The sequence below is a fragment of the Saimiri boliviensis genome, chromosome 6 (assembly GCF_048565385.1).
Source record: "Saimiri boliviensis isolate mSaiBol1 chromosome 6, mSaiBol1.pri, whole genome shotgun sequence".
Lineage (NCBI taxonomy): Eukaryota > Metazoa > Chordata > Mammalia > Primates > Cebidae > Saimiri > Saimiri boliviensis.
This window is the reverse complement of record NC_133454.1, coordinates 57,639,746-57,653,648: the sequence shown is the minus strand read 5'-3', so window position 1 is coordinate 57,653,648 and position 13,903 is coordinate 57,639,746. Positions and strand designations below refer to the sequence as shown.

Here is a 13,903-nt window from a genome sequence, read left to right as displayed (position 1 = left end):
AACTAAGAAGCTTCTACTTTTAGTGTCTTTTCTCTCTCAACACAAAAATACTCTGTACGTCACCCAGATTTGGGTTGCCCATGATTACCAGGCTTTTCCCAGTTAGAAATGTGACTCATGTTCCATTTTACCAATACATCTCAGGCAAAGAACTAGCAAGGAAAGACAAGATCAACGTTTTTCTATAATTCCAGCCAATCAATTGAAACAAGATGTTTCTGAACTCCTCCCAGTGTGAAGAACAAAAAGTAATAGCATTTTGTTTATTTATTTGTGTACAACACTGTGGTCAGGAGCTTGCTTCTTCCCCAGGGAAATTGTTTGCAATGCATCACTGAGAAGAGGACTTCACAATTCACAGTGATCACTCCCTCTGGTCTGCCATGGTGAGGATGATACTTTCATGTTTTATAAGCACCAGACAAGAGAGTTGGATCAATTCTCTCTCTCGATATTCTAGTTTCTGTTGGAACAACACCCTTAGGCACCAGCAGCTCTGGGTTCTTTCTAAAAAATAAAGTTAAGTACTCCTAGGTCTGTTCACAGTAAGAGACAAGAAGTCCAATACGCATCCCTGCCTTTTACGCTTCAGAAATCAACATGGGGATCTTCCTGACTTTTAGGCAATGGATACAGCTTTGTTGTGGTCTGTGTGTCAAACTTATTGAGAAGAGGACATTGTTGAGACTTATTGTTAATTAGCAATGCTTATGCATGCAAACCTTGGTCAGATGATGTTGTGTTTTGAGAGAAGAGAGAAGAGAATAGAACTGAGTAAGTACATGACCCCTTGGAAGCTGTTTTCAGTTGAGGATTCTGGTGAGTAGCCACTTGAAATCAAGGGAAATTCCATGAATAGCAGGAGTTGGGAAGAAAGGAAGAGGAGGAAGGATACCACCACTTTTTTCTTCCGGTCTAACACTGTGCTTAGGCAAAGCGTATTCCATATGAGATCTACCTTATAAAAACTTGATGAAGATCCTGAAGAGAAACATGCAGCACAGATATGCAAGCATTGAGGAGTGAGAGGAGGGTGATCAAGGTGCATGTCTGAGATGGAATTCTGTCTCACGTTCTGTCAGAGCAGTTCATGACGGAGGAAAGCACAGGGCACACGGTGCAGTGAAGAAGCAAGGGGAAGTGGAATGTACTCCAAGGAAAGAAACAGTTATCAGTGGCTCTCTCTGAGTGAGAGGCTTGTGGATGACATTTCTATAATGAATACATTTTACATTTATAATTAGGAAAAATCATTATTTTTAAAATAATGCTGCCAATTGCATAAGGCACGGGAGTGACGGAGCCTAAAATCCTGGTGCGATGCGATGATACAGACACTCAACCCATCACATCGCATCATACTGCACCTGGCCAGTCCACAATGGGGATATTCGTGTTTCTATTCACCTTCGTTTCCTATGCCGGTGTCTTCTCCTCCGCCACGCTGGGGTCTGGGAAGGAACAGACAGAGGATGAGCTCTACCCAGGGCCTGCTGGACCTGCCTGCAGCTTCACCCTGCTCCCATCAGCACTACCACTCCTGCCAGGGAGGACTCCAGTTGGTAGAGCTTCCTTCAGGTGCCCAGTATACCTGTGCCTTGGCTTTTCTCAGCTGGCCAATGGCCTTTGGCCTCTTTCTGTCCCTTCTGTCCCTCACGGCACTAGTGCTTCATGTCGTACAACCACTCAGCTCCCTAACTTCTGAGAACACAGCCGATTCACCTGAGCAGGGCCTCTGAGACTCTGGGCCAGTGGTCTCACGTTGGGCTGCACCTGCACACAAACACATCTGCAAACTGTGCCTGCCAACACGGGTTCAGGGGCAGCTCAAGGAAAGGCCTGAAAGGAGCCCAGATCTGTGCTCAGGACTCAGAAGCCTTTGGATCAATGGTCCACAGCCTGGGACGCAGCATCAGGCCAGGCTGGTGAGCCCTGTGGATGAACCCCCAGAACCCTTGGCTGCCTACCTGGGAAAGGGATAGACGTTGGGTTTCCCCAGTTTTATAGATGACCACACACCTGGATGTTACTAGGCTGTATGTGGCATGAATACTTTTTGTAATGATTGATTGATTAAATGCAAGATGATTCCTTTAAAAAAAAAAAAAAGGGAATGGAAGTTAAACTGGACTTTCTTACATGGTAGCTTCAAATTGTGGTGACTTTGTTGCATTTCATCTGGATGCTATAGAGGGCTAGAAAATACATTTCTATGAGATCCTAGAATCTGAGCGTGTGCTTGACACAGGATGGATAGAACGAGCCTCTGGCAGTTCCATTTATCCAGAGGTAAAAGCATGTCTGCCACAGAGAGCTCTTGGGTTCCAAGAAAGAACCTATGTTACCTAAGGACACAGTGCTTTCTCTTACAAGGTACAGTCTTGGCTCCTCTGCCATGAAGGGGAAGGTTCCTGGACATGTGCTTCAGAGACCTTCCTGTTTAACCAGGATACAAATTGCATTGTTATGCAATTCCTTTGCTGAGGCCCTGTAAAAGGACTGAGATAGAACAGATACAGCAAGATACTAGGACAGATTTCCCCCATTATTCAGGCTGCACAACACAGAAAAAAACTTGATTTCAACAAGAAGACGCAATTCTTAACATGCTTTTCTACCTACTTTTCCCCATAACGTTTCCAAATTTCATTCAAATTGTGCAGAGAAACAATAAAATTTTAAAAAAGGATAAACTGGCTTGTTAAAAGTAAATGGCATTTAATTAAAACTAAGCTTGCAAATTCATGAAAAAAAAAAAAAAAAGCCATGTGATTTTAAACCTTAGGGCAGCATAGAGTGCCACTGTCCTTTACAGTTGTGAGTGTATTTCATTTGTACCTTGGAAGTATTTGTCATATTGTTAATCATTGCTCCACTTAATTGTACACTCAGCATTTGGCATCAGAATAATCTTGTTTAGTCACAAGGTTTTCATTTTCTTTCTTCATTTTTTAAGCATGCTTCTGAGTGGTGGTTCCCATAAGCTTTCAATTTTAAATAACACAATCCATTTATTTCACTAGGCATCTTTATTTGCTTAAAGTGAAGAATCAAAGATTGTGATTGTGTTGTAAATAAGTCTATCCTTTCTTTCCCTTTATTTAAAAAAACCTGTGGATGCTAAAAAAGGGAACTGAAAGAAATAGAAATTCCAGTAATCTTTTATGAACTCAGTTATTAGAGTAAGTAGAACTAAATCTGTTGGGGGAAAGGAAAGGGAAATGGAAAAGGTGTTTTAGAGCTTTTACTTTAAGCCACTCTGGAGTCCCCTTCTCTGCTTTCTTTCCACTACCCTGACCCATACCTACCCACAGTGAGAACTGAGCCTTCAGGGCAGCTCAGGAGCTGAGAGGAGGGAAAGTGAGGATCTGAGTTATTTTCCTCAGTGAGCTTAAAAGCTTCAGGCAGAAAAGATCCTGCCTGTAGAATCTCCCTTTTGCATTTCTCAATTGCATTGGAGAAACTCCTAAATTGCATCAGTGACCCTGAAGCCTTTAAAATAAAGATTTTTCTGTATTTATTAAAAAAAAAAAGAAAAAAGGAAAGAAAAAAAGAAGGATAAGGTAAAAAACTTAATCATGCCTAGAATCTTTTGGGCTAGAAAAAACTGACAAGAAACAAACTTTCCTTATATTATGGTGTACTGGAAACAGTGGAGGGACTGTTTGCCAAAATGTCTCAGCGGTTCTCAAAGATGGCTGGCCAAATCCTAAGAAAATACACTGAGGTTCGTGTAGTTCTGAGTCCAGCATTGTGTATAAAGCACAGGTTTCAGTGTAAAGAAATCTGCTGTCTGGAAACCATGGGATGAATGTCATCCTCTCTTTTCTTTACCATATAGATATCCCACGTGGAGATTCTGTTCTTTGAAGAAAATTTTGGTTTTAAAATAAGACAAATATAATTAATATGGTCCTAAAGAAGCAAAGCTCTTCATTTTTATTTTTATTTCTTGTCACTTTTGCATTGAAGAGTTAAGACAACATTTCAGCAGAGAAATGTGAAGAAGGGTAAAGAGAAATCAATAAAGTTATTCTGTGACTTTCCCAGGAGGATGCAGTGTTAATCGAGAATGGCTTGCTTGGCTATATATCAAGTCCGAGGAGAGAGCAGCAGTTGATTTTGAAACAGATTTCCCAGCTAGACTGGAAGAGATATAAATACATACTTATCTGTCATATACATATAGGCATACATACACACATTATATATATGTACACGTGCATGTATATACATATACATATATAACTTTTACAAGAATAGAGTCTACGTGTGGTATATACACTCATAAACATTTAAATATAAATTATGTATATTATATATATATATGTGCATCTGTGTGTGATTTTACAAGTAGATAAGAATGATTTCTTCAGATAATTGGTAACACCATACAAAACTCTTCAAATGATATTTCATATATATTCATCTGGGATTATTTTACATTTTATAAGTTTCTCTCAAAAATTTTTTGATTACTAGAGAAGGAAATTAATATGCAAGAGCCTAAAGTGACAGACAATGGAATGGAAACCAGATTTCTTGACCCAAAGCCAGTGAAAGCATGTTGACCACAGGAAATCTTCTAAAGAATCTCTCTGGGTCATTCCTGCAGTTACTTTCTCTAACAACAAACATTACAGAAATTTTGAGCAGCTCTGATTGCAGCAGAGATCATAAGAGTGAAGTTGGCCCTGGGGTTGCCCAGTTTTATTGGGGTGTGGCACCATGCTCCTTGGAAGCAGTGGTGATTTCTTTGTTGACAAATTCAGACAACATAATTGGGTGGGAAGTTGGCTTCATCATCACAGTATGATCTTGAACGAGTTATCTGTCTTTTCTGGGCTTCGGTTTTTCTTTCTATAAAATGGGATAAATTATTCTTGTCCCTTCACAATATCATACTTTCTTATTGCCCCAAAATCTTGTCAAATCTTCTTTGTTCCATTAAAGCATCAGGAGATGTGTAGATAGCTAATTGGGAATCCCCTTTTCATGACCCAATCTGCTATGATGAATGTCACCATGCTGTGACTCTTCATATTTCTCTTCTCTCATTGTGTATATTCAGACTATTTTTTTCAACATCAGCTAAGATGCTCTATTTATTTTATAAATCCCAATTCCATCTAAATCATAGCTGTTAAGAAAATATTCTTGTAAGAGAATGGAATCTAGACAGAGAAAGAGGAACTATGCAATTCTAGAATTTCCCTGGAGGGAACTTCAGAGTTCATCTAGTGTAATCCTCTCATTTTATAGTTGAGGGAGCTTAGGATCTGAGAGGTGAAATGTCTTGTCCAAGGTCACTGTGACAAATTTAAGTGGAGAACCCATGTCTCTTAACTTTCAGTTCTATATTCCTTCCAATGGGCCATGTGTCTTGGGACCACTATAACCAGAAATAGAAAATGAAGTTGAAGTAAGCAGACCAGACAAGGATATGTCCGCCTTTGGTTTTCCCCAGGGCCAGATTCCAACTCTGTGTGAATAACTCAGCGGCAGGACTTTAGCATCTTCATGAAGGATGGAAGATTCATGCTGAAGACTCTTCTTTACCACTTCCTGGCCCCTAACACCCAGCCCATGGATCTAATTGAGCTCTCACTTTTCCTTCTTTATTTTGGACACGATTGTGCTTGCACTTCATCTTATAGCTCTTAAATTTTATCTTCACATCTACTTAACTCATTTTATATTCCACATTTACTGAGAGCTTACTGTGTGCCAGTCATTGATAATGATCTAGAGATACAGGGAGATAGATCTCTTCGTGTCTTAATTATGGTCATAAGGCAACATGTCCTGTGCGTGATATGGTTACAGTGCTGAGGGGATGCTGAGGAAGGGGAGACTGAGATCACCAAAAGGAGACAAAGAAGACTGAGCCAATCATGTGATAATTCTTCTGCTTTTATTCCTCTGTCCTCTTTCTTATCAGGGCAGAGTTCATTTTATGCATTGGTATTTTCTAGGGTAATCTCTCCCTTTTTAACAGAAGAGAAATAACAGGTAGGAGTCTTCCTTCATTTCCATGCCCACCCCCAGTCTTTAGCTACCTCACCAGTTCTTCGTGAATATCCTGAACAAGGCTAATTTACCAGTACTTCAAATAATTCTTACTGCACTATGGAAAGCAAGGCATCAGGGCTCAGAGATATATGTATACGTGTAGATTAATTGGGGTGAACATGCTGGTCATCAGTTATTTCTTCCCCTAGTTTGGTTCTCCAATCTGTTTTATCTGTTTACTTTGTTTTTAAAAATGCATTAAGAGACAGACATGATGATGCTTGGAGACTGAGGCAGGAGGATCACTTGAGCCCAGAAGTTCAAGGCTGCAGTGAGCTGTGATCACACCACTGCACTTAAACCTGGGCAGAGTGAGACCTCATTTCTAAAAGGAATAAAAATAACATGAAAAATACATTGACAGGTAGACTCCTAACTATTTATTAGAAGCACCCAAATCACTGTTCATATTCTAAACAAAATCTAAACACCAGCCAGATCTTTGTTTTCTTTTCAAAGCATGTTTCCTCCTTTTTTACCTTTGAACATTTCTTACTTTTCCATGAATAAGATGTGGATTTTGGGTAATTTAACTATGACAGGAAAGGAAAATCATCAATTAAAGATTCCTTGTCTGTATTTAATCTGTTGATCGGCTTGTGCTCCGTCATGCTACAACCTAAATCATATTACATTTCCAGAAGAGTACAGAATAAATAGTCATTTGTAAAGCAAGTATTACACAGCAGACATAGTGGTAAGCACGAATAGAATGAGAGGAATCAAAATGAACGCAGGTCCTCATTCAGTACATGTAAGTACCATGCAGAATTAAACATACAGACCAATGACCCCATAAAGTAGACAGTCCAGAACTTGTCTAGGTCATCAAAATATCACAGTGAATGTGAGAATGCTTGGCTGGGTGCAGTGGCTCACACTTGTAATCCCAGCACTTTAGGAGGCCGAGACCATAGGATTGTTTGAGGCCAGCCTAGGCAAAGTAGTGAGACCCCACCTCTACAAAAAGTAAAAACATTTGGTGAGCATGGTGGCACATGCCTATAGTTACAGCTACTTGGCTGGCTGAGGCAGGAGTATCGATCATGTGAGCCAGGGAGTTTGAGGCCGCAGAGAGCCATGATCATGCCACTGCATTCTAACCTGGGTAACAGACCAAGATTCTGATTTAAAATAAAAATTAAGGCAAAATTAAAACAAAATGAAAAATATTTACCTACCTCCCCCAGATTTTGGAGCGCAGGCTGGTTGCAAACTGTAGCAGTTTTGCTCAGTGCTGGCCTGGATTGGACTGGTCCCTTCGACACAGTTCCTGTGGTATTCATGTCACTGCTATTCGTGGCACAGAGAGACTCCTAGAGAAGTGTAGAATGTGCTGAATTTAAAGTCTCTGAGGTAGCAGTTTCCACCTTTAAAATATTTCTTGGCTTCTCTCCATGGTTTCCCCTACTCATCACTCTCTGTTTTAATCGCAGCAGGAATTCTGATCCTGCTGCTGTACCTTGGACCCAAAAATATGTCTCAATATATGTTTCTGTATTCCTTTAATTTTATTTCTGCACACTCAGCACTTTCGACACACTGATCTGTTTTACAAATGCTCAAGTAAACTTAATCGCATCTTGTTGAAACTCTTCCTTACTGTGCTGTCATCAGTTAATAATGGGGGAACCAAGATGCACAGGATATGATTATTATTAACGACACCTCAGATTTACACAAACCCACTCTTTGAATGAATTCGAAGCCGTTCATACATATTAGCTCGTTTTTCCTCACAACAGCTAGATTGAATGAAAGACCTAGATTCTATCTTGGTGCTATATCAGCCTTCTTAGGAAAAGTCTTTAGTCATTAATTGCCTCGATTCCCAACCATGAAACAGGAATCATGATATGAAAATATTTGCTTCTCTCTCTCCTCATCCTAAACCTTTAGAATCTTAGTAGCTAAAAGTAAATGTAAAAATCTGAAGTCTGAAAGTGAAGAAGTGTGTCTTGACTTTGAATGTTCATAAACATTTTTTATTAATTTATTAATAAATAAATAATTATTCCTTAACAAAGAAATCGCCATTGCTTCCAATGAGCACGGTGCCACAGCTGAATAAAACCTGGCAACCCCAGGGCCAACTTCACTCTCATGACCTCTGCTGCAATCAGACCTGCTCAAATTATGAGAGGTGATATTGGGGTCTGATAGGAAACCCTGAAATTTGAATTTTTAGGTTTGGTGCAAAACTAACTGTGGTTTTTGCCATTCAAGTTTATGGTAGAAACTACAATAACTTTTGCACCAACCTAGTACAATCTAATTCTACTTAGTGGTGAGTCATTGCCCTATCTACTTCTTTGCCTATGTTTTGGAAAATACTTAGCAATCCAGAGGTGGTGAGTACGACAAAAGGAGCCCTATCTTCTAAAGAGCATTAATGTGGTCAGCAAAGATACCCCTAGGAACCAAGGCATCAGTAAGACTCAATGTGAGATGAGAACAGTCTCAAATCTAGTCCTGTTGATGCCACGGTTTCTAGGCATCAACAAGACATCTGTTTACTCTTCCTCTATCTCTTTTCTTTCCTTCACAACCTCCAGGCTAGCTGTAGCAGTTTCAAAACAATACAAACAATTCCAGACCAAATCCCTGGCCTGTATCCTTGCTTGAATATCATCTCTAGGCACTTGGCCTTACAATTGCAATCTTCAAAAGTCCCAGGAGCGAAAAACATGTCTCTTGGTTTGCCAGTATAAACCTAATGACTGAATGGCAGGGAACCTAGACTGAAATAGCACTTGGCTCTTGGATGACATCCTCCAGTCAAGAATAATGACTTTTATAATGTCAGGCTCAATCCTCTTACTGCACAGGTAATAGGCAGCTCACCTTAGGGAGGGGAATGGTCTCTCTTTCCCTCTGTCTCTTTTTCTCTCTGTTTACCCTTTGTTAGACAGAAGATTTTCTCCCTCACCTTCCTAAAACCCAAAGGCTGCTAAAATGTATTTCCTACAAATTGGTAGAGTTGGGCCCCAATGCAGTCAATTGGTCATGGATCACCTTCCGGAGGGCTTCACAAACCACCTGGGCCCATCAGATAAGCACCAGCTCTTCTGTGGAGTTAGGATGGAAGCCAGGAAAAGTCCTCTGAAACTCAACGAATGAGGTACAAGGAGGCAACAGAATTATTTTATATATTCATATCAATAAATAACACTAAATATGTACTGAAGGATTAGCTCAGCATTGACTTCCTCTAATATCCTAAGATGCTAATGTAAGCATTTTTTTTAACTAGGCAAAAATCTAAGTATTTAGCCTGATACTACTTAGCCTGACACTTGGAAATGACATGGATTTGGGGTATAAAATCCGCCACATGATTCACTTTAAGACCCCTTGAGCTAGAGTGCCTGTACCAAACACTGCCCCCTACTGGTCCAGAGTCTCATTGCATTAGGAAAAGGGCTTTGCTGACCAAACAGGACTAAGTAAACTTCTTCCTCTTCCTATGAAGACTAGTGAGAAATATTTTTGCCAGTTAGTGAAAGACTCTTGCTGAGGAAATTCAGATCATCTTTATCTTAAGTACATTTAGAGTAGAATGACTGTGGTTGGTTACACATTCAGTTTTGCCTTGAGAAATGCCAGCAACGCCCCAAAGGATACAGTTTTAGAAACTGTGTTCCAGGTTAATGTAATGAATATTATTTCAGTCTGGTACAGATAGTAACATATTTGTAACCAAACTCAGTCAATGCTAGTGGGAAACAGAATGGAGTCCATTATATTCCCCTGCCTAACTCTATTCAGAGACAAGAACTGCTCAGATAAAAAATAAGATAGAAGCTAGCCTGCCAAGGATAGCCATTATACATACTTAAATATTCTTTCATTAGGCAAAATAAAGAATTACCTGATATTTCTTCAGAGTATACATTATGAACCCCTAGAGTCATTTAGGTCATATGGTCATGAACCATTTCTATCTTCTCAACCTCTTTTTCTGAAATGAGGGCACCTACGCTGGGTTGCTTATCTCAGATCTGAATGTAGCCACACACTCTAAAGTGTAAGAGCTCTCCTTCCTCACATGTAGCCCAAAATAGTCCCTCACAGCCACGTCACCCTGGACACTTTATCACTTGACATGACCTCCTACTCTACAGATTGGAGAGATTTCAGACAGCTTGACTGGCTTCAAACAGAAACAGCATGACTTCAGAACTTACAGGATGAATTAAACAGACCAATTTACTAGTTTTCAGAAACACAAACTGACTATAAGTGGACCCTCAGCCAGACTACAGTCTTAGAAAATAAGGTGGCAATCCATCATTTATTAAATGTCATGTTTATGTGGCATTTTATTAAGCATTTTAAGTGTTATTTATGTATGAATATTGCTCTCTCAAAATGTTACAATCGAAGCCATCTTGGCATAAAAATTTATTCTGAAAGGATTTGGTGAGCTCCTGCTGTGTAACAGGTGCTATGCCATGTACTGGGAAAACAGAGAGACCCTGTCACAGCCTCTGTCTTTGTAACCTTAGAGTTGGGAGATGGAGGCTGGGTGCAGTGACTCCCACCTGTAATCCTAGCACTTAGGGAGTCCAAGGCGGGTGGATCACCTGATATCAGAGTTCGAGACCAGCCTGACCAACATGGAGAAACCCCGTCTCTACTAAAAAATACAAAAATTAGCCAGGTGTATGTAGTGCCTGAAATCCCAGCTACTTGGGAGGCTGAGGCAGGAGAATCTCTTGAACCTGGGAGGCAAAGGTTGCAGTGAGCCGAGATCACGACATTGCACTCCAGCCTGGGCAATGAGAGCGAAATCCCGTCTCAAAAAAAAAAAAAAAAAAAGGAGTCGGGAGATGGAGTAGCATAGTATATAGATGATGCCAGTACTACAACATCACTTCCTGTCCTCTGGCTAAAGAAATTTCACTGTCCAGCACAGTACCTGACATATAGTTAAGTAGTCAATAATTATGTAGTAGATAAAAATCGGCAAAATGAAAAGCATGAATGCATGTTAAGATGATATAAGCATAGGGTGCTATGGAAAATGTGTAGGAGAAAAAACTAAACCAGTTTGAGGGAACTCACTGCAGAAAGTGTCATTTACACTGAGACAGGATTCAAAGGTGTATTGATACAAAGGAAAGACCATGAATTAGACATGGGTTCAAATTCTAGCAGTGCTACCCATGAGCTGGGCCATTCTAAGTATTTCAAACCTTATTTTCTGCATCTGTAAAACATTGATGATACCTTTTAAAGGCTGTTTTGAGGACTAAATGATGTATTAGTTACCTGTGTCTGACACAGAGAAGACCGTCAATGATATGTATTAAAGGTGTCACAAAGAACAGACTTACAACATGAAAGCAATAAATATCTAAGCAGTAAGGTTAAGGGCAAATATTTTAAAGGGAGAATAGCGATAATAAGCCTAAAATCATGATGGAAATAAAAGAGAGGTGGTACAACGGTTCTTAACCCCTAAGCCCAGACAAGGGTGGAGGGAGGCAGATGATTTATAGGAATTTGCCATCTTCTTCCAATCCATTCCAGAAGGCTTTTGTGTTTAGCTTTCAGCTGCAGAACTGTGTGGCCCTGCCTGTCCCATTCATAGTATGGTAAATACTTTTCCGATAATCAGATAATCTTAAGGTATTGTGATTTAACTGTTCAGCATGGATGCTTGATACAGACTACGTGTGTATGTGTGTGTGTGTGTGTTGATGTATGGCAGTTTCTCTGTTGGTTCTTGCCACAATTAGCCTTTATTGCTTTTACTCTAAATATTTTCAAGTATACCAGATTCCTTTCTTCTGTTCTTCCTTCCACCCGTGTGCATCAGGCCTTTTCTTGCTACATTCACACAGTTAGGTCATTGAACATACAGATACACACCTGCTCTCTGCTGGCTTCAATTCTTTTTAGGTGAGATTTTAGAACATGCCTTGAGATGCAGTGGATTGTCATATATATTAAATGTAATGCAGGAGAGGAGAAGGGGAAGATGTTAACAGCTGACTTTTGATTTGGGTTTTCAGTCCATAATATGAGACAGGACATGGCAAAAAACAAAACAAAACAAACAAACAAACAAACAAACAAAAAAAACGTGTCAAACAAGGGAATGAGAGGGACCAAAGAAAAGAGGCGGTGGCCAGACCTGAAGGAAACTACAAGACATAAAAACATTTAAGTTTGAAAGGGATAAAATTTGGAAAAGGGAGAACTAGCAGTGTTTAAGATTCTGATGGGGGAGGGAAAGCCATTGATTGGGCCTTTGAAACCATGCCAGGAACCAAGAGCCAGTGGTAGTGGCAGAGGGGACAGGTAGGACAATTAAAACGGAAATCTGGCTCCTTACAACACAGCATGGAACGGGGCTACAGAATTTGCTGCAGTGGGAGGTGGGGCCAGTCTGGCACAGTCTGTGGGTTTGAAAGGAGCTGGGCGGGTTGGAGAATGCCAGTCAGCCTTTGTAGTTCTGAGCTCAGAGAGGGGGTGACAAGTACTGGGCTTCAGGTCAGAAGCCTGGCTTGGGTGGCTTTTGGAGAAATTTTTCCTTTGCTCCCAAACTCTTAAAAGGTGCTTATCACACCACTGGCCTCCAATCACAGCGTAAGCACATGTCCCAAAGGCTGTCCTCCAGCAGAGATTTCGGCAGTGGTACCTGTTGGCTGGCTCATGGGGTCCTTTCCTTTTTCTGTTCCCTGGAAGCCATCAACTGGACTGAATACAACATCTTTGCATCTTTTTCTTCACCCTTCTCACATGCTTGCATATCCCAGACCCCTAAGGTGAATCCCCAGGACAACCTTGCTTTGGAAGAAAAAATGTGGTGAGCCTACTTGAAGATTTGGATTCCAAGAAGCCTCTGTCTGTCCTGCCTCAGCCAGAGCCGGACAACCAGCTCAAGGAGATGGGCATTTACAGAGGAAGCAGCAGTAAGTTTTTGTTGTTGTTATTGTTTGTTTTCAAGGCTTGGTTGTTCTCCAGAATTAAGTCCCTGAAAGCATGGGGCTTTCTTTTCCTTTTTTTCCCCTTTTCCTTTCTTTTTGATTTTCCTTCTTTCTCAGCAAAAATTAATAATACCCCCTTCTCCTCCTGGGAGTGATTCATAAAAGCAATTAAATTGGAAAGTTGCTTCTTCATTGCTGCTCGTAACCTGGGTTAAAGATATCTGAGGTTGATCTGTGTGTGCCTATTCTCAACACTGTAATATTTTAAAATGTATGTGCATTTGTTATGACGATTTGTGCTGATGGTTCTCCTCCAGAATAAATGCTATGTAACTGCCAGATAGATTGTCATTATGCTGCATTTGTCCCAGGACTTGCATAGATATCTTCTTTGGGGTGTTTTGTGCATATTTGCTGCTCATGAGAGAGAAGGATAGAAAGACTTTGGAAGGAGGGTGTGGTCCAGTGGATTCAGCTTCCTCCCAGCCCATCACTGACTCCTTCCTGCTCCTCCCTTTCCTCTCCACTTCTATCCCAGTTCCTCAGGTCCAACCGGAGCCAGCTGTCAATGAAATACCTTCTGCCTTTCTTTTCTATTACAGCCTGGGTTAGACTCTGTCAGGTAGGAAACTACTCCCCATATTCAAACTCATTATGTTTGTGATCTCAGCATATTTGCAAACTTAGATGTAGACCAGACAAGAGCATTTACCCTTACTGTTTCTCCCATCCTGGTATTTCTAGCCAAGGTAATAATAACAATAATAATACTGCATTTAGAAGGCCTCTAGCATATTTCATCTTCTGAGAGTCTTACAGATGTTAACTAATTAATCTTCACAACACTCCATACAAGAGAGGTAAATACTATTAACCATGATGGAAGATACATA

The 13,903-nt window shown here is 40.4% G+C and overlaps 1 protein-coding gene across 1 annotated transcript in view; it reads left to right on the top strand.

Annotated features, from left to right (window-relative positions):
* The first annotated feature begins 2,139 nt into the window (after positions 1-2,139).
* LOC101036485 (BH3-like motif-containing cell death inducer) overlaps positions 2,140-13,903 on the top strand; it is a 28,552-nt gene continuing 16,788 nt past the window's right edge. Inside the window, 2 exon segments of the mRNA XM_074401919.1 lie at positions 2,140-2,306; positions 2,308-12,995. Coding sequence (XP_074258020.1) covers positions 2,140-2,306; positions 2,308-2,494 — 354 coding nt within the window. The 3' untranslated portion in view covers positions 2,495-12,995.